The following is a 21,324-nucleotide window of genomic DNA, read 5'->3' as shown; positions in this document are numbered from 1 at the left end:
AACAATGATGGCTAGCCATTTTCTTTCCTCCCTTATTGTTCTCCTTTTCCAAATCAAAGCCTTCTGAAACTTGGGGAAAATACATTTTTCCTAGAATTTGTATTATATGCTCAGTTTCTAATAAAGAAACTATCTTTTCTAGTTTACCTCTCAGACCTGTGGAAGAGGAAGGAATTTATGACCAAAGAAGAACTAGAGATCATTATTGATCACAAAATAGAAAATTTTGATTATATAAAATTGAAAAGTTTTTGTACAAACAAAACTAATGCAGACAAGATTAGAAGGGAAGCAATAAACGGGGAAAAATATTTTTTACAGTCAAACGTTCTGATAAAGGCCTCATTTCCAAAATATATAAAGAATTGACTCTAATTTATAAAAACTCAAGCCATTCTCCAATTGATAAATGATCAAAGGATATGAACAGACAACAAGTTCAGCACAATTGGTTAGCAGGTGATAAATTCCTTTATGACACAGAGAAGACTTACAAACCAGTAAGGAAATGAAATCATATTAGGTGGTTACCTAAAAGGCCAGAAATCAAAAAACTACTGCAAAGAGAAACTCTACATTAATAATGGAAAATAGCTCAATTGCATGAAGAAGTTAGGAGTCTACTCTTTCATTCTTCTCAAATGGTTCTGCTCCTACCTCTCTGCATTTTTCCCCCCCAATCATGACTAACCAGTTTTTTTTTTATCCTGGAAAATCATTCTACCCAAGCAGTTTTCTTACTCTGATAAGTTACTCTCTATTACTGCAGACTCTTCCTCTGGAAGAGTCATCTTTTAAAAAATTGTTGTTTATTTTTGGCATTCTTTTCTTTTTCAATGCATTTTGAGTTCCAAATTCCCTGACTCCCTCCCTTTCCCATTCACTGAGAAGATAAGCAATATGACATCAATTACACATGTAAAATTCTGTAAAACACATTTCCCTATTGGTCATTATTCCCCCACCCAAAAAAAAAGAAAGAAAAATAAAGTAAGAAAATTATACTTTAATATGCCTTCATAGTCCATCAGTTCTCTCTCTGAAGGTGACCAGCATTTTTTCTTCATGACTCTTTTGGAACTGTCTTGGATCATACTATTGATCAAAGTAGCCAAGTCTACTTCACAGTTCTTCATTATAACATTGCCATCCAGTGTAGAATTATTTCCCAATTCTGCTTACTTTACTTTGGGTCAGTTTAGGTAGGTCTTGACATGGTTTTTTCCAAAACCACCAGTTTGTCATTTCCAACAGCAAAATGGTACTTTATCATAATCACATGCCATCACTTGTTCAGCCATTTCCCAGTTGTTGAGCATTCCTTCAATTTCCAATTCTTTGCAATCACAAAAAGAGCTGCTATAAATATTTTTGTACATAAAGTCCTTTTCATTTTTCTTTAATTTTTCTGGGATACAGATGTGATAATGGTATTGCTGAGTCAAAGAGTATACAAAGTTTAATAGCTCTTTGAGACTAGTTCCAAACTGTTCTCCAGAATGGCTGGACCAGTTCATTGTCCCACCAACAGTTTATCAGTATGCCTATTTTTCTTTCAGCACCTCCAGTATTCAATATTTCTGATAGATGTGACATGTAGATATCTCAGAGTTGTTTTAATTTTTGCTATTACTTTACTGTTTGAGATACCTTTTCAGCAAAATGTAGTATCCTTGATTATCACTTTAAATTGAACTCTTTTTCCTTTTGCTTTTTCTGAGATCATGATTACTGTGCCTGACTTTTTTTTAACTTCAGCTAAATAAAGCACCTTAGATTCTGAGCCACCCCTTTAGTTTAACTCTCTCTGTGTTTGTAGCAAACAACATATTGTTCTGGTTTCTAATTTATTCTGCTATCTGCTTTCTTTTTACAAGTAAGCTCATTCCATTCATATTCATAGTTATGATTATTGTGTCTTCTCTCAATCCTATTTTTTTGTTTCTTCTTTTTATCCAGTCCATTTTCAAAAGTCTTATGCTTCTAAACATTGCTTTCCTTAACTTGTCCCCCAATATATCATTACCTTCTCTTTCTCCTATCCCCTTTCCCCTATTTCCCTATTGCCTATGTAACATTTGATTTTTTCTTTTCTTTCTTTTTTTCTTTGTACTGAGGCAATTAAGGTTAAGGAATTTGCCAGGGTCACACACAGCCAGGAAGTGTTACATGAATGAGGCCACATTTGAACTCTGGTTCTGCTGACTTCAGGACTGGTGCTCTATCCACTGGGCCACTTAGCTGCCCCATAAATTAAGTTTCTATGCACAACTGAGTATGTATACATACTCTTCCCCCTTTACAACAATTCTGATTAGAGTGACATTCAAGCATGCCTGCCACTCCCCACATTTTCCTTATGTGTCTCCTTTGTATAAGAAAAATTTCCCCATTCTACCTCTTCCTTCCCTCTTTTCTCAGTGTTTCCCTTTTTTCCTACCTTTTCATTTTTATTTATTATTTTCTGGAGACCATTCCAAAATGATCAATTTACATTTATGCCCTCTGTCTATATAAGCTCCTTTTAACTATTCTAATAAAGAACCCATGCCAGGGTAATTTTTTTAAAGATAAAGTTCTTAAGAGTTACATTTATCAAACTGATGTTAAGTGAAGTGAACAGAAGCAAGAGAATATTATACACAATAACAAGATTATAGGATGATCAACACTGATAGATTTGGCTCTTTTCAAGAATGAGGTGATTCAAGCCAATTCTAATCCAGAAAGGGGATTGTGGAAACTAAATGTGGACCACAACATAGTATTTTCACTTTTTTTTATTGTTTGCTTTTTTTTTTCTTTTTTGATACAGTTTTTCTTGTGCAGCATGATAAATGTGGAAATATATATAGAAGAATTGTTCATGTGCAATACATATTAAATTACTTGATCTGTAGGAGAGGGAATAGGAGGAAGGAAGGGAAAAAATATGGAACACAAGGTTTTGCAAGGGTAAATGTTGAAAACTATCTTTGCATGTATTTTGAAAATAAAAATATATTATTTTTTAAAAAGACTTACAAAAATCATTTTCCCATATAGGAATATAAACAGTTTAATTTTTATTGAGATCTTTATTATTATTCTTTCATGTTTATCTTTATATGTTTCTCATAAATCTTGTGTCTGAATGTCAAATCTTCCATTTTGTTCTGAAAATCCTCTTTCACTAAATATCCATTTTTCCCTTGAAGAATAATATTCAGTTTTTCTGATGAGGTTTTCCTTGGTTATAATCCTAACTCTTTTGCCTGCCAGAATATTCCAAGCTCTGTGCTGCTTTAATGGGGAACCCACTACATTTTATGTGATCATGACTATGATTCTATATATACTATTTGAAATTTTCTTTCTAGCTACCTGAAGTATTTTCTCTTTACCTAGGAGTTCTGGAATTTATAGATATAATTTACCTCCTGGGGTTTTTTATTTTGGGATGTCCTTCAAGGAGATGATTAGTAGATTTTTTCAATTTCTATTTTGCCCTTTGAATCTAAGAAAAAAAGAGCAGTTTGTCTTGATAATTTATTTGAAATATGATATCCAGGTTCTTTCTTTTATCATGACTTTCAAGTAGTTCAATAATTTTTAAATTATCTATCCTTGATATATTTTGTAAGGCAGTTGTTTTTCCAAGGAGATATTTCACATTTTCTTCTATTATTTCAGGAACTATTTTCTTCAGTGAGATTTTGTACCTCTTTTTCCATTTGGCCAATTCTGTTTTTTAAAAGTAGTTCTCTCCTTCACTGAATTTTTGTATCCCCTTTTCTATTTGGCCCATTCTGATTTTAAAAGAATTCTTTTCTTAAGTGAATGTGTTTGCTTCTTTTATGAGTAGACCAAATCCTGTTTTTAAAAATGTTATTTCCTTCAGTATTTTTCTTGTGTGCGTGCCTCTTTTACCAAATTGTTAATTCTCTTTTCATAATTTTATGGCATCAATTTTATTTCTTTTCCCAACTTTTCCTCTACCACTTATCTGTTTCATTAACTCTTCTAGGAATTTTTGTTGGCCTGGATTCAATTAGCACTTTTCTTTGAGGCTTTGTTTGTAGCTGTTTTCACATTGTTGTCTTCTTTTAAGTTTATGTCTTGGTCTTCCCTACCATCACAGTAGCTTTTTATGATCAAATCTTTTTTTCTTTTTTTTTTTTTGACTTTTGCTCAATTTCCCAGACTATTTCTAAACTTTGAATTTTATGTTAAAGTTGGGGCCTGTTCATCTGGGAGTGGAGGGATTCTGTCCCAAGCTTTAGCTTTTTTCATGTTGCTGTTTTCAGAACTAGCTTTGGGGGTCTTTTTGGTGCTTCCAATGTGGGGTCATATGGGAGAGATACGATCAATGCTATTCTGGTCTTTACCCAGGAAGGACCTCTGGTCTGCTGTAGCCAAAAACACTCTTTGCCTTGGAACTGAAACCAGGACCCCTGCTTTTTTTTGACAGACCCCCAGAGCTCCTTTCTGCCCTGGAACTACAAGCTAGAGTTGTATATGGACAATAAAATCATCAATCAGTGCCAGCTGTATCTAGTGTCAGCAAAGGGTTCCCTGTAATCTCTTATTAAACAGTTGTTGACACATACACACACACCTTTATTATCTCTGGGTTGGGAGCTCCTATATTTTTTGATACAATTTTTCTTGTGCAGCATGATAAATGTGGAAATATATATAGAAGAATTGTTCATGTGCAATACATATTAAATTACTTGCTCTGTAGGAGCAGTGGTTGCTGTAGGCACATGTGTGGTCTCTTGATAGAATTCTATCCTGCTATTACAGATTTTTCTGACAAACCCCTTTAAGTTTTCTTAGGCTGGAATTCAGCTGGGTTGCCTCTAAACTGCTTGGTCTGGAACCTCTATTTTAAAGAAGTTGACCAAGTCAGCCACGTTCACTCTTGCTCTCTGAACTACTCTTTAGTCTCCAGATTTCTTTCTCCAACATGCCTCCATTCAGATACCTCCTTCCATTTCCACTTTTCTGCTTCTTGTTATATGTTGTCTTGTCTCATTAAAATATAAGCTCCTCAAGGGTAAAGACTTTCTTTTCTTTTCCCTTGAATTTGTATTCTCAGTATTGTATTTCTCATAGTGCCTTACATATAAGTGCTTAAAAAACTTTTTGGCTTATCATGTTATGACATATATGATAGACTATACAGAAATTTGAAATAAAAGATATATATTAAAACATTTTAAATGAAAAAGGAACATCACAAAATACTCATGAGCATGTACTTATAAGAATGATAGGACTAATTTGAATTAATAGAAATAAGGTTTTTTAATTGTGCTATTTTTATTATGTTCTATATAATTCTTATTATAAACAATCTTTTAAAAAAAAAAGTAATCAGATATAATACATTTATAAAAAAGTAGTCAGGGGCCAAAATGAAGGCAGGAAAAACCCCTTCAAACCCAAAAGAGAAACAAAACAAAACAACTTACCAGCATACTTTGTAGTATTTGATTCATCCATAGACCAAAAGCAGTAATCGAAGGCAAAAACCTGCATGAAGAGAACAAAAAAGATATAAAACTCTCAGGCAACTTCTCATAGCCATTATAGGCTCAAAGATGACTCATTGATAAAGACAGGAGGATTAAGAAATTCCATTTTATCTAATCCCTTTCATTTGAAAGAACTAAAATAAAAGCAAGAATGAACTGCCTTGATGAATATCAAAACTTCTTTCAGATTAGAGTATTTGTGTATTACATATTACTTTATACTTTATGGTACATTCCTACCTACTTGGAATTTATCTATCTATTCATTTAAAATTTTTTTCTTCAAAATTTAGTTAAACAAAAGTTCAAAGAAGAGTTTTTGCATTCTACTTTTTAAGAAAGAGGTAAGAGATAAACAAATAAACTGATATTAGATATTTATTCCCAAAGCAAGGATATCATCTGTATCTGGTGTCAGACACCTATTAGGTGTGACCTCGGAAAAGTTATTTAACCTCTGCTTGCCTCAGTTGTAAAAAGGGAATAATAACAGTATCTATATCCATGGATCATTGTGAGGATTAAATAATATTTTTAAAGCACTCTCCATAATGCCATGACCATAGTAAGTACTATATAAATGTTAGCTATTATAATTACTATTATTGAAACAACTTTGTGTATGTTGGATACTTTCAGTATATAAGCAGATTCAGTTCCACACTTTATGTTTATCATATATAAAATATTACATGGAAAAAACTATGGCTGTTTGACTTGGCAATATCATACTAGCAGGCCTACACACTAAAGAAACTATATAACATATTTAACTATTTTATTATTAACTATATTAACACTATATTATTAACTTTATTAACAAATATAACTAATTAACATATTTAACATGTATGGGACTACCTCCCATCTAGGGGAGAAGGTGGGGGGGGGGGAAGAGGGGAAAAGTTGGAATAGAAGATTTTGCAAGGGTCAATGCTAAAAAATTACCTATGCATATATGTTTTGTATATAAAAAGCTATAATAAAAAAAATCTAAGAAACAAAAGAAACTACATAAACAAAATAGAGAAGGTTCTATGTGTATAGAAATTGTTTAGCAGAATTAAGGCAGTATTCATCTGATGAAAAACAGGTGAACCAATGAATATAATGAAACATTCCTGCACTGTAAAAAAATTATGAAAGGAATGGATTAAGAGAAATATGAGGTGACATCTCATGAATTTATACACAGCAAAGTAATCAGAATCAAGATAACAATTTATACATACTTCTAGTTCAATCTTTAAGTTTATACAACTACAACACTACAAAGAAAAGGGAAAAAGAAACAAGTATTTATTAAGTAGTTATTATGTGCCAAACACTGAGATTAGCACTTTATAAATATTATCTCATTAGCTCCTTGCAACAATCCTGGGAGATAATAAGTGCTGTTATTGTAGCTGAGTAGTTTCAGCCATGTCTTACTCTTTAACTCTTCATGATCTCATTTGGGATTTTTTTGGGCAGAAATGTAGGAGTGTTTGTTACTCCCTATTCGAGTTCATTTTACAAATGGGGAAAATGAGGCAAACAGACTTAAGTGACTTGCCCAAGTTCACACAGCTACTAATTTAAGCACCTAAGGTCACATTTGAACTCAGGAAGACGTTTTCCTCTCTCTTGATTCGGCCCTCTACCCATTGTGCTACCTTACTCCCCAAAGTGCTCTTACTATTCCCACTTTGCAGCTGAGGAAATTGAAGTAGTCAGAGGTTAAGAGATGCAGCTATTAAGATTTAAAGCTTGGATTCAACTCAGGTCTTCTTGACTCCAGCCTAACACTCTGCCTATAGTACCTAACCAGCTGTCTCAAAGAAAAACATCTTTGAACAGTTTAAGAATTCTGATTAATGAAATGACTAATCATGATTCCAGAAGACAAATGAAGCAACTTATACCTTTTGACAGAGGGAGGATAAAGTCAAAGTGGAGAAGAAAACATACATTTTCAGACATGTCCCAAGTTGTATGTAGTTTGCTTGATTATGCTTACTTGGAACAAGATTTTCTTTTATTTGGGTGACTGGGGAGAATCGAGAGGAAAAGGAAACTAGCAATAGTGATACCAAAAAACAAAACAAAACTGAATCATTAAAGCATTTTTTAGTTGCAGAAGATAACAGAAGGCCAGAAAGAGATGGGAAAGTAAGACAACTTAGAATAACTAAGGTGTTGAATTGATTTACATGTTTTATAAAAAGTGAGCTGTAAATAACAGAGTCATGATCTTGTATATATCTCTTTTTTCTATTCTTCTTTTATATAACAATACTCACTCTATTCTGCATCTACTATTCTACTTGGTTTCAACTCTATGGAGTAAGATGCATCTCCCAGGTTAAGCTCATCATCTCTAATCTCATCACCAAGATGCTAATTCAGGTTTCTATGGATACCACCTCCCATGGAGTATCAACTGCCTCCAGATGTTTTCCTTTATAGATGGTAGGGAAAAAATGGACTTTTTTGGTTCTCTTCATCCTGCATCTATTTCTGTAGCTGTTTTCAACTCTTCAGAACAATATGTTCCAAGGGAAGATACCCTACTGTATTCCTCCCAACCACCCTCTTACCCTCTACTACCTTTCTCTTTTTATGTGCTTTTCCTCCTCCTTAAGGTAGGGATTGTGTTTCTTTTTATTAGTTATATACCCAAAACTTAGCACAGTGCCTCGCACACAACAGATGTTTAAGAAATTTTTTTTCCTGATTAGATTGTATTGATTTGTTATTATTTATCAAATTCATCATATTAAATAAAAGGTATTTTTAAAAAGAAAAAAAAGTTCTAAAATGATAACATGATCTCAGTTTTTCTGCCCACTCAACTCCTATGATCATCAATTGGACTTTACTTCATCAGCTTACTATTCCATCCCTTTGATGTGACCTAAGTGTTTTTTTATATCTGCCCCTTCAGTCAGTATTCTTGGAGGAAGAAGAGTCTACTCTTTTCAAAGGCTAATTCCCCTAACCTGAGTTTTCATCCCATGACCTCATATCTGCAAATGAATTAAACTTTTGATTCTGTTCTGAAAATTTTTATAGAATCTTTTTTTTTTTTAATTTAAAAGTGCGCTTGAACAAGAATATAGAATATAGGCATTACCGCTCACATGCAAAACAAGTGGCTTGGGCTGCAGCTTACTATCTTAACATGCTTAAAATTAGAAAACTGAGACAAAGACATTCCACAGAATCAGACTTAAATCTAGAAGGAAGCTTGGATGCTTGGATCAAGTCACACCCCCTCATCTTATAGATGAAAACTTGAGGCACAGGGAAGCCAAGGTCACATAGCTATAAACCGTCTGAGGCAGAATGTTAACAGGGAGTCTTCCTAACTCCCTGGTCCAGAGCTCTATCTACTACAAATTGAATCTTGATCTGAAAGACTTTTCCAAGGACATAAAACAAATGAGTGGGGAAAAGTCCTATTATAGCTCATTCTTCCTCACCTTCTCCTCCCCTCCTTTCCCCTTTACTTCAGCTGAACATTATCTTTCTCTGCTTTGAATTCTCATAGCATTTCATTTATAACTTTCTTAGGTCATTTATCCCACATTGCTTGGGTAGACTGTAAGATTCTTAAAGATAAGTTTCACATCTTAATCATCTTTGTATCCCAACACAGTGTGCAACACTGAATTTTCTTTTGTTAATGTATTTTTACTTAAATCTTTTTTTTTAGTTTTTGAAGCATCCTATTTTCAAAATACATGCATAGGATTCAATATTCACCCTTGCAAAACCTTGTGTTCCAAATGTTTTTTCCCTCCCTTTTCCCATCTCCTCCTTTAAATGGCAAGTAATCCAATGTTAAACATGTGCAATTATATCTTTTTTTATTACCTACATCACATTATTTGTTTCTTTTTGCCTCATTTCATTATTTCATATAAGTCCTCCTATGTACTTCTCTGAATTCTTCATATTTAGTATTTCATGGCACATTAGCATTATATTTCGTGTCTTTATCATTTTTCAAAATTATCATTCACTGAATTGTTTCCAATGTTTGAGAATCTTAGCTAGATAGTACCAAGTCAGAATTATAAAATGTAGCTTTTATTTTCACTAAATTTTAATGGTTGTACCTCTATTCCCCAGGACAAATAAGTTAGATAAATTTACTATGACTTGTTGGGGTAGGAGGCTATCTTTATATATCTTTAGATCTATAAAAGATGTATAAAATGTTAAATTTAATGCTAACTTTTTATATTTTTATCAAGCTTTGCTTGTCAAAGAGAAATGGAAAATATTCATTTGGTCCCTTCTCTCTAAAAGAAATTTTAACATTTTCTATAAATGTGATAAAAATCAAGGAACTGTACATAACAACAGTGCCTTGCACATAACAGACAACACAATAAATATTTATAAAATAAATGATGTCATATTTATTAAATGTGATCTTCTTTGAAGACAGGATTTTGTAAACATGGTGCCTTGTACACAGTAGGCACCAAATGAACATTTGTTAATTATATTCTATAATGAGGCAAATGAGATCCTAACTAGAAACAAAACAAAACAAGAAAATGGCAATCTTCAAATGATAGACCGCTAAGTTTGACCTGGATTTCAGGCAAAACATATTAAAAATGAAAATCTAGAAAAAGAAGCCTCTGTCATAAAGAATCAGCATGGCTTCATCAAAAACAGATCATACTAAAACTACACTTATTTCCTTTTCCAACAAGATTACTAACTGGAACAGGGCAATACTCTATTTTCTTTAGGTTTTTTATCAAAACATTTGATAAAGTTTATAATAATATTTTTATGGGAAGAATGAAAAGATAAAATGTAAATGAAAATACAGATGGCTTAGGAACTGTTTAATAACGGTATTCAAAGAAAAGTCATTAATAATCCTATGTTAACTTGCAAGAAGATCTCAAGCCGATCCCCCAGGAATCTGTACTTGGTTCTTTAATTTTAGTGAGATGGTAAGAGCATTGAAAACTGAATTAACTTGCCCAGGGTCACACAGCCACTGTTTGTAGGGTTGGTCTTCCTAACTTGGGGACTAGCTCTCTCTCCATTATACTATATTGCTTCTCAGTCTTAAAAGAGCTATCAAGATGGTTAGTTAGTTAACAAGTATTTATTAAGCTTCTATTATTTGCTAGGCACAGTGCTAAATCATGAGGATACAAAAAAAAAAAAATAGTCTCCCCTAATGATCAATAAGACATCACATAAATAAACATATACCCACAAAATAGAAAGTGAATGGAAGATAATATGAAGAAAATGCTCCAAAAGCTAAGACTAAATGTCGGTGAAGGTCTCATGTAGAAAATGACATATAAATTGAGTTTTGAAGGAAGCCAGCAAACTGGAGTAATCAAATCACTGAAGATAGTGAAAAGGTTAGGCTGAAGAAGACTAGATCTAGGGCAGGGGTGGGGAATGGCAGGCCCCAGGTGTAACAGGTCGGGCAAAGTCATTTGCATAATTAACTGAAGGCAATGAAGAGCAGAAAGTTAGGGAGAACAGCCTCCCCACTGCTTGAGTTTATAAATTGGTAATTTTATATGGCTCACAAATGATGTAATAAATATCCAAATGGCCCCTGACAGAAAAAAAGGTTCCCTACCCCTTCTCTAGGAGATGAAATTATATCAAGGAGGATAATTCTTAAGGCTCCCTACATGACAATAATAACTGGGTTGGTGGAGAAAGTGCCTGGAAAGCCAGAGAGGAGCAAAAGGTATACTAATTTCTCTTTCTTGTCCTGTTGATGATCAAAATAAAACAGACGGCCAAGTCTTCTTCACTAAACACACAGAACAGATATTTTCATATGCCCAAGACTGCTCAAGTAGTTAGTACTATCTTTAGTTAAAAAAAAAAAATACTAGGAAAAAAGAGAAGTTTATATAACCTCAGGAGACTAATGGCAAGAGAAGAAGGAAAGGGAAAAAAAAAAATAAAGAAATCCATACTTTCCTGACTGGCACTAAAATTATTCAGGTTGCCTACCTTATAAGCTATAATCTCAACACTTCCCTCCCACCTTCACCATTTCTTCTCCTAGCAGGGGTTTCCAGTGTTCCAAGCATCTATAATCTTAATCCTAAATCTATATAGCTTCAGAAACAAACTCAACCATCTCAGTTCTAGGCCAAAGCACCTAGATAAGGGATCTGAAGCCAGAAGTGTAGTGCAGGTGGCTGGCTATTTCTTCTTCTCATTTGAGTCATAGCTGTGGCCAGTTCCATGGGCCAGGAAAAGGTTAAATTTCTAACTCTTTTAATACCAACTGTCCAGGCCTCTTTGTCACACAAGAAGATACCTATAGATAATACAGTCAGGTCTCAATTACTGAAGGTATAATCACCCACATTCTCAGTGCCTTTCTTTTACTCCCTCCTCTCCACTCTCTATCTTTGGCTCTTTCACTGTTTTAACATCTTTACTAAAGGTTGCTCAGAATGAAAGGGTTGAAACTTGAATCAGTAGATTTTTCTGACTATTAGGAGCTCTGGAGAAAGACTGATTGAAAAGGGGAGATTAAATTTATGACTAAAAGAATATTTGGAGATTTTTTTCTGTAAATCTGAGTTACCTATTCTTGAATTATGTTTCCTTCTTTTTCTGCTTAGTGTCTGGCAAATGGCAGATATTTTATCTATCTGCCTGCTGGAAATTCTCTTTTTCCTTCAGAGATTAATTAAACTGCCACCTACTCCAGAAAGCCTCCCTTGATCCCAACCCAGGTGAAAGATCTTTTTCTTCAAGTTTTCCTCAGAATACTTTCTTTGAAGGGCAGTTAAGGAGCTCAGAGGCTAGACAGCCTGGCCTGGAGGCAAGAGGTTCAAATTTGGCCTCTGACACTTACTAGCTGTGTGATTCTGTGTACTGTTTACCTCAGTTTCCTACTCTGTAAAATGAGCTGGAGAAGAAAATCGCAAACCACACCATTATCTTTGCCAAGAAAACCCCAAATGGAGTCACAGAAAATCAGACACAACTGAAATGACTCAGCTCAACAACAAACTTTCGTTGGACCTTTCATTTGCCTCTATTATACTACATCTTGTATAAAGCTTATCTATGATAGATAATAGATTTCTCTAACTTCAATGAAATAATAAAAGTTCCTTAAAGACAAACACATCTGTGTGTGTGTGTGTATACAGTGGCATAAAACATATAGGTATATATAAATAATATACACACACTTAGTACTAATACTTTGTACAATATAGGTCCATTGTAAAATGTTCACTAAATTGAGTTACTAAATCTACCTTATCTTTATCTCTATTTACCCTATGCATCCTATTTAAAAAGTTCTCTCTCCCTCAATGAATCTTTTTCTTATAATTATGTCCATCCTAGTCATTAGCACATTTTTCACTTGAGCTGGAGATATTTATAACCTGTTTTATTTTCCACATTGGACTATATATTCCATGAAGATAGGGACCATTTCCCCTTCCCTCTCCCCCCCCCCCCCCATTGTATCCTTAATTTAGCACAGGGGCTATTTTTAATAAATCTTGGAGCAGCTAAAAACAACTGTATGCTAACAGTGACCACTAGGAAACATGCTATTCTTTTACTCTTTTTCTTCTTCTTTAAAAGTCTGTGCTTTAGCTCATGTTTGACTTGAAAGGGTTTTTTTCCTTAAAATCTGCACACACTGTCAGTGGGGAAGAAGTGTTCCATGAAGGTTGGTCATGTGATAGACCAGACAGTCACAGTCAGAACATTCCAAACACCATTCCTATCCCCCTAGTTACTGAGCCAATACACACAACCCAAACAACATATCAACACTTACCTTAGGTGGTTTTCTTGAAGATGGATACATAAAATCAGTAGCAGTTGTAAGGAGGATTGCCAGTACAGCCACCATATCAGAGGGAATGAAAAGAGAGAAAAAAGAAGAAATACAAAGTGAACCTGGGGCTTTCACATCACATTCTACACATTTTTCACTTCACAGATGGTGATCAGAAGACAATGTAAAAAATTTTAAACCATTAAATTTGGTGTTAATATGAATGGCTTACTCAAAAAATTCATAAGAAACACAAAAGAACGTGCCTTTTTTTTTTTTTTTTTTTAAAACAGAAAACATGTCCATTGAGTCATTCAAAGAGATTTTTTAAGTTTCCAAGGACACATAAAAGCAGACACTGGGCCAAGAAAAATGTCACCATCTTTTTAACATGTGATTAAATCTCCCTAGAGCATATGTTTTTAAAATGTAGCAGTTTTTCAGACTTCATGTGGTTTTCATAAAACCAATATTGTAATTTAGTTACATAAGGATAAATATGTACTTTAATTTATACAAGAGCTACCGTCAAAATATTGTTATCTATGTATTCTATTAATCTTATGTCACTTTTCATGCAAACAGATAAAGCAAACTGGTATTTTGGACCTAAGAAAGCTGATATATGGCCCACTTAAAACAGTTTTCCTTTAACCACTGTAAGAGCAGAATCTCACTTTTTCTCAGTGCATTTTGTCTTTTAAAAATTATCAATTGATGGAATAGATGGAATTACCACAGCCCGAGTCCTGAAGAGGCATGGGAAGGAGGAAAAAGAGCAAGGATACTGAAAATTGGGAAGAAAGCACCATCCCAATGGGAAACCACAGTAACAACTGATGACTGCAGCCTGACTTCATGTCGCATCTTATTATTTACTAAGTATTTTTTTCCAAAACAGTCCTGCAAAGTAGGCAGAACAAGTACTGTAATCTAGCTCTTACAAATGAAGGAAATGAAGTTCAGAAAGGTTTCCTAACCTATGCACAGTTTCGCATCTTCCAACTCCTAAATCCAGTGGTTTTTCCATTGCATTCATTATATGACCTTTATTAAATGTGGCTATAACTGGTTTTTTCTGGTGAAGTGATGCCATGAAATTCACACTGTAAATCTAATATATAGATATATAAATGCCTCTTCTGTTTTATAAAATGTTATTTGAGTGACAGTATGCTACTAAAGAAAGCATTCATTTAATTCAGATTCAAATGATGTTTTCTTTTTAAAAGAAGATACAGTTTCCCAATTTCCACTGACAGAAACTCCTCATACCACCCAACATATATATTTTTTAAAGACCCAGGTCAGAAATGCAAGGATTTAAGTTCCAGTCCTATTCTGATCAGCACATGAGCTTTGACTAGCTCCATTTCTAACCTGGCCTGGTTCATTCTTCCTTAAGACAACCTGGTAGCCCTTCATTCCCAAAAGTTCAACAAAGCGATGCTAAACTTTGTGGGGAAAGCCAGAATTCCTGTTTTCAGGAAACCTACCAGCCTCAGCTTCCCAGGCAGCAGAGGTGACATGTGCCCAAGGTTTTCTTATATGCAAACTACTCGTTAGTTCCTCTACTGTTCTAGAAATCTTATCTTGCTTTCATCCTCACATCAACAACTCAAAAACACCTTGCAATCTTACTAAAATCTCACTAGAAGAAATTCCTCTGATATCACTTAGCTAAAAATGCTCACAGCATTCTAATATATGGATTCTAAACCCTGAACTAATGAACTATATTATCCAGATGTTTGTCTTAATACAATTAAGTTTTGAAAAATGATATATTTTTGTTTCTCTACAATCACCTGTTTCCTGTAAGAAATAATTATAAGTGTATCTTGGGTAAAATTCTGAAGAAAAGTTGATATCAACCTGATAGGTTTTGCAAACATATTCACAATTAATAAAAATGAAGGGGCTAGGAATTATTGATTTCTAAGATCCCTTCCTGCTTAATCATTCAAAAAAGCTTGGCTCTGTTGACTGAACTGTTCCGGACCTCCCTTTCACCATACTAATTTGTTAACTTCAAAACTAGCAGTTCAACTCTATTCTCATGAAAAAGGGGAAGAAATCTCATAGCTTTAAGCCTTGTTTAAAGAGAAGGAGTTCAGGATGAGAAAACTGACTTTCCACTGAAAGGGCATGGGAATAAAAAAGGTAGAAGCAAAAATAGCACAGAGCTCTTTTTTAGTTACCACAGCCCTCACTTAGCTCCCAGAGAACAAATTAAGAGCCAGAACCAAAGCATAAGACAGATGAATGAATACACATGTGGTTCACAGTCAGGTAGATGAGTTTATTCTTTCATGTCTATGGAGAAGGAAGGATCACTACATTTGTATGTGCTATTTATCCTATTATAACTGTAATTGTGAAGCTAATGCATTTTATTTCCTCTTGAAATTGCAAAAAATGAAAGAAAGGTACCCCTTTCTGTTCCTCACTACAGTCTTCATGTAAAATCTGGCTGAGAGCTTGAAAATTTGTAACAAATATTTTGCACAGGACTATAAGGTGGGCACAATGGCTACACTATTTTTTTTTTTTCATTTGAGATAGGTAACTAGCCTAGGTACAAGAATAAGTAGTTTCACCAGTTATTATCAAATCATTGCAAATGCTTTCTATATTTAGAGAAGGTAAATATTTACTACCATTTTTATATGCTTGATTTTAATTCTAAGAAACCTTTTATCTTTGATTTTCATTAACTAGGAATGTATACCCAGAAATAGTACTTATTTTGTACATAGGTATGGGAAACATCTGCTCAGAGCAGGTGGAACAACACTCAAAAGCTCATGTATAGCAAAATCCACACTTCCTTTAAAAAAAAAAAAGTTTGGAAAAAACCTTTTAAAAGTTTTGTTGGCAAAAATTGTAATTTCTGCATACTACAGCAATCACATTAACTAGCACTGATAAAGTTAATACATTTTATATTTTATATTTCAGTTAGCCAAATTATAACAGGATGGCTAGAAATAGAGGCCAGAATTGGCCAGACAGAATATGAGAGAACTCTCTGAGGTTCTAAAGTGTTTCCTCCACAACACAGCTGCATGCCAATCACCACTAGTAGCAAAGACCAAGACCTGTTTTGTAGCCAGGAGTGTTTTTACCTCCTCAGCTGGTCAATAATGAAACGACCCTTTCTTCATCACCATTCCAATAATGTTTCCTTTCCTCCCTTCAGGAAACAAGCCTTATTTCACAGTTTTTGAGCACTTAATAGAATCTGGCCTTTTACTCAGAATGCTAGAAGATCATGTAAGAATATCAATATATCACTTCTCCCTTTCCCTCTCTCATTTCCTGAGTAGAGAGTGACATGCTTAGAATGGATATAAGCTCGATAGAAGGACAGCTACTGTCCTAATCCCTTCAAAATTCTGGCCTCTCCCTAGTAAGGGCCAGATGTGACCAAGTTATTTAGTGTATCACAGAATCCCTCTTTTTTCAAGATGCAGTCCACTTCCTGCTCTCCCATGTCTAACTAGATTGTATTTGTTTTTATTTACTCAAATATTTATTCTGTATATATTTTTATATGTTTCCATTAGGCTGCAAGATTGTTATTAGTGGGAGTTATTATATTCTTGGGATGACTAATGCCTAGCACAATGCCTGGCACAGACTATGAATTTAATAAATGCTTACTGATTGATTGATACAAATAAAATTTATAATGGCACAGCATTTTTAGGTGTGAGTTAGATATGTTGACAGAGCATTCACATTCCAAGTGAGGAGTGGCCAAGGCAAGGGTGAAGGGGAAGGAAGGGGAGAGGAGAGGAGAGGAGGAGTCTTTTGGAGATCGATGGGCAATCTTTGAAACAAAGAAAGAAATATGCTAATACTAATAAAGTAATGAAAAATAATATATGTATCAGAAAGACAACATAACATGAAATAAGTACAAAACAGATCTCATACAAATAATTGGATGAACAAACACTTATCAGTTCTGTTGAAAATAATAAACAATAGTTATTAGGGAAAAATATGGTGTTCTTGTGTCAATTTCACTGGTAAATTCCATTCACTCTGAAAGAAGCTGCCCCAAAGGCTTCAGTAAGCTGATGCAGGAGTGTGTCCATTAAACAGTAATCAAGTAGCCTAAAAAATTTAACACACTCCCTTAGATATGCTTAATTTATACACAGAGAGTGAATGGCTAACATCTTCATTTATCTAATGGTGACATTCCCTGCTAGTAACAACAACAAAAAACATATTATGGAACTTTAAATCTGAAGAACTACTACAATTTAAGAATAACAGATTTAAGTCTAGCTTTTAATGCTATATAGAGGTGAGCTGAATTTCTCTACAATTTGGAATTCTGAAAACAAATCATGAAACCAAAGAGATAAGGACTTCTGCAACGTTGTTATTACTATATTGTATTCTTTCTCTCTCTGATAATCGGAGTTAAGTGACTTGCTCAAGATCACACAGCTAGAAAATATCTCGGGTCAAATTTGAACTCAGATTCCTGGCTTCAGGGCCAGTGCTCTATCCACTATATCCACCTAGCCACCGCTTATTATATCATATTCTGATAGACACTAGAATCATTGGCTCACCTTTCAAGGCCCTTTTAAGTCATCTTTCTCTCTTTAAAGATGAAGAAACTGAGGCATAGAAATATGGTGAATTAACCAGGATTCTACATCTATTAAATGTCTGGCTCAGAATGAGAACTCAAGTATTTCTGACTCCACACCAACTTTCTAACCACTGCAACAGCAACTTGCTACTTCTAATTTCCTTAAGCCTTACTTAGATTCCTCTACTCAAAGATATCCTATATCCTTATTGTCCTATGAAAACTCCATGCTCATTCTTCTGACTTTTTGATCTTGTTACTCTCTTCAGCCAGTCACAAATAATGTCTTCTCTCCCTTGTGTTTCACTGAATCTCAAGGTCCAGCTCAAGTCTCAACTCTTCCATGAAGATTTCTCCAACTATCATAACTTTCACTGATTTCCAAATTCTCCCTGCCCTCCCCCAAATCTTATAGCTTTAGTTGTACACACATTTGTGCTCTTAATGACAGATATTTAGCAATTAAATAAATTAGACCTACCTGAATTTAAAATTCTTAAAAGGGTTTTTACCACAACACATACTATTTCTATATGTCCCATAATAATTAAGTGGAAACATAGTAAATATCCCCCAAAATGATTTCAATGAATTTATAAAAACTTAAATCATACATTAATTTCTGCACATATCCTTTTTACAATTTCATTAGTTATGCTGTATTTGATGTATGTGTCCTTGAGTTGCCAAACTCTGAAAACTCACAGTGATGTTGAAGGGCCATTGAAATTGATGAGAGAAATGCAGTAATACTAGACATGTCAGACACTGACCAAACTTAAAGACCTAGCTTAAGGATCTGGGTAATTCACAATTTCTACATCAGATAGCACTGCCTTTCTTGAACTGGTGATCTTAAATGTTGGCGATAGATTTTTTGTTTATTTGTACTTTCAGCTCTTCCAATAACTTTACCAAAGTTCTCATTTTCAACCTAATATCTTTGTAAACCTGGTTTTCAGTGACAACTGAGGGGTAACAGGAAATGAGATGGTGTTATCTGATGTGATTCCTAAATCTGAAAATGTGTTTGTTGCCCAATAGACACAGACATTCTATTAGTAACTTACAAAATGAACAAAATATTTTTTCTTGTAATTTATGTGTCTTATTTTTTCTAATTTATTAGGATATCAACACTTTTCAAGTAATTTGGAACTAAATTCATAAATGAAACAAGTACTTAGACACTAACTATAATTATTATCCAAATTATCTAAATATTAAAGCTAAAACTACTTTTTAAAAAAGTGATCAGCTTCGTCATACCTATGTTCACTTTCTTGTCTTAATTCAACCAAAATACACCAAAAAAGTCAATTGTGCTTATTTGAACTGTGGGACAATTGTGCATAGTTTCATTTGTTTAAAAAATTGGATTTTTATCCTAGTAATTAAGTCATTCAAATCTACCTTGAAATTTTCCAGAATAAGGAACCTTCTTGGATTGCACAGACTGCAGATTTGGAACTAGAAGGCAACTGAGAGAATGGCTAATCCAACATGCTATAGAACAGGTAATAAGCAAACTTAGAAGTCACCTAAGCTTCAGGTCACTTGATATGTGAAAGAATCAAAACTTGAACTCCTCATTTTAGTCTTCAAATCCAGCACTATACCATATTGATTCCCTCTATCACATGAAAAATAACAACTTAGATTAGAGCAATTTCATCTTAGAAAACAGTAAGAGGAAAAGCAATCCTAAATCAAAGCAAACTTCAGTTTTACTTTTCTCTTTTGTGGAATGTCTTTTCCCAACAGGACAAGACAAGTTTTTTAAAGAAAATAAGCATACTAAAGATGTAGGGATATTGGAAGAGGGATGGAAAGATTGGGTGACAAATCTGATCCTCTCCTTCCCCACAAAATTAATAAACTATGCCACTGAATCTAGGAAATTTTTAAGGAACTTGCTAAGAACAGATGTATAAATGCAAACATTATAGGAATGTTGAAGCATCAGCCTTCATACTTGACATCTGGTCTAACATATTGTTTAAGGTATAAACCTTACTATAAGAAAAAAAAATAAATAAAACTCCTTCAATAGCAAAACGGGTGCCAGAACAGCTGGTCTAACAGTTCTATGGACTACAGGTGAATATTTTAAAAATAAAATAAATCCATCAAGACAATATGAATCTAATATTTAAATTTTTACAGTTAATTATCTCATCATGTATGCTATGGAGGACTTTACTGAAAGCATCCAATGAGTGATAAAATAAGCAATAAAACTGCACCATAATAGTAAGGGAAATATTCACTAAGTCATATTTAATGGATGATTAAAACTCAAAGGACAACTTCAGTTCTCTTAGATAGTCATAAAATTATCCAAAAGCACAATTACAAGTTGCTCAGGTGACCAGACACCATTAAATATTTTAATTTTTTTTTATTTTTTGCTGAGGCAATTGTTAATCCACTTAATCGTGATGTTTTAATTTTTAATTGAATGCAAGAGTTGAATCTTATCAAAGTCAAAGGGAAATCACAGGATCCTAGAGTCATAGAACCCCATTTTGAAAGGACCCAAAAGTCATCAATCCAACCTCATTCCTTGTGCAGGAATCCAAAATCTTTTCATAGCAACTACTGTTTAGGTACAACCACTCTCCAAACTTATATTTCTGATTTTATGAAATTCAAATGTATAATTTTACAACTGAACTAACTAAACTTCATCTTACTCAACTTGGAACATTGCTGTAGTCTGTTAGTACTTAGCACACTTCCTGGCATATGATAGGTAATTAAATATTTACTAATTGACTATCAAGGTATTTTTGAATCCTGATTTAGTTGTCTACATGTCTGTTACCTCTTCCAACTTCATGTAATCTGCAACTTAAACAAAGATACCTTTATCCTTATACCTATGCCTTTATCCAATCACTGGGGGAAAAAAAAAACATATAATAGCACAAACCCAAAGACAGATCGTTAAGGCATTCCCTTCCAAGCTATTATCCTATATCCTATTAATGAATACTCTTGGAACCTTCACTCCCCACTTTTTTGTTGTTGTTTTAATAAAAGTACAATGTTTCAGAGACAAACTCAAGTCAAGTGAAGCCCATCCCCCTGCTTCCCATAAAGTCAAATTTTCTTCCTTTCACAAGGTTCTTTCCTCCACCTTATTGCTTATTCTTTGTCCATCCATATATAGACACACTGCAGATCACAATTTACTGGTAACTCTTTTCATGAATAATAGCTCTGGTATTTTCTTCTGCTTTTCTTATTCTTACATTTAACCGATTTCTTTCTGTGGCATAAAGTTTGTAAGTTCAGATTTTCTCCTCTTTGTGTAGAGATCAATCCACATTTCCTATACACACATGAACCTTACAGAAGAAACATAAATACGG

At 33.9% G+C, this 21,324-nt stretch overlaps 1 protein-coding gene across 7 annotated transcripts in view; it reads right to left on the bottom strand.

Annotated features, from left to right (window-relative positions):
* The window catches only part of KIF13A (kinesin family member 13A), a 247,494-nt gene that overhangs the window by 137,901 nt on the left and 88,269 nt on the right, over window positions 1–21,324 (bottom strand). For all 7 annotated transcript variants that reach the window (XM_031946800.1, XM_031946801.1, XM_031946806.1 and 4 more), the window contains 2 exons: window positions 13,330–13,342; window positions 5,460–5,520 (listed from right to left, as the gene is read on the bottom strand). In XM_031946800.1, the coding sequence (XP_031802660.1) occupies window positions 5,460–5,520; window positions 13,330–13,342 (74 nt within the window). The remainder of the gene's footprint in view (window positions 1–5,459; window positions 5,521–13,329; window positions 13,343–21,324) is intronic.

This window comes from Sarcophilus harrisii, chromosome 1 (genome assembly GCF_902635505.1).
Source record: "Sarcophilus harrisii chromosome 1, mSarHar1.11, whole genome shotgun sequence".
Taxonomy (NCBI): Eukaryota; Metazoa; Chordata; class Mammalia; order Dasyuromorphia; family Dasyuridae; genus Sarcophilus; species Sarcophilus harrisii.
This window is presented reverse-complemented; position numbering and strand designations above follow the sequence as displayed.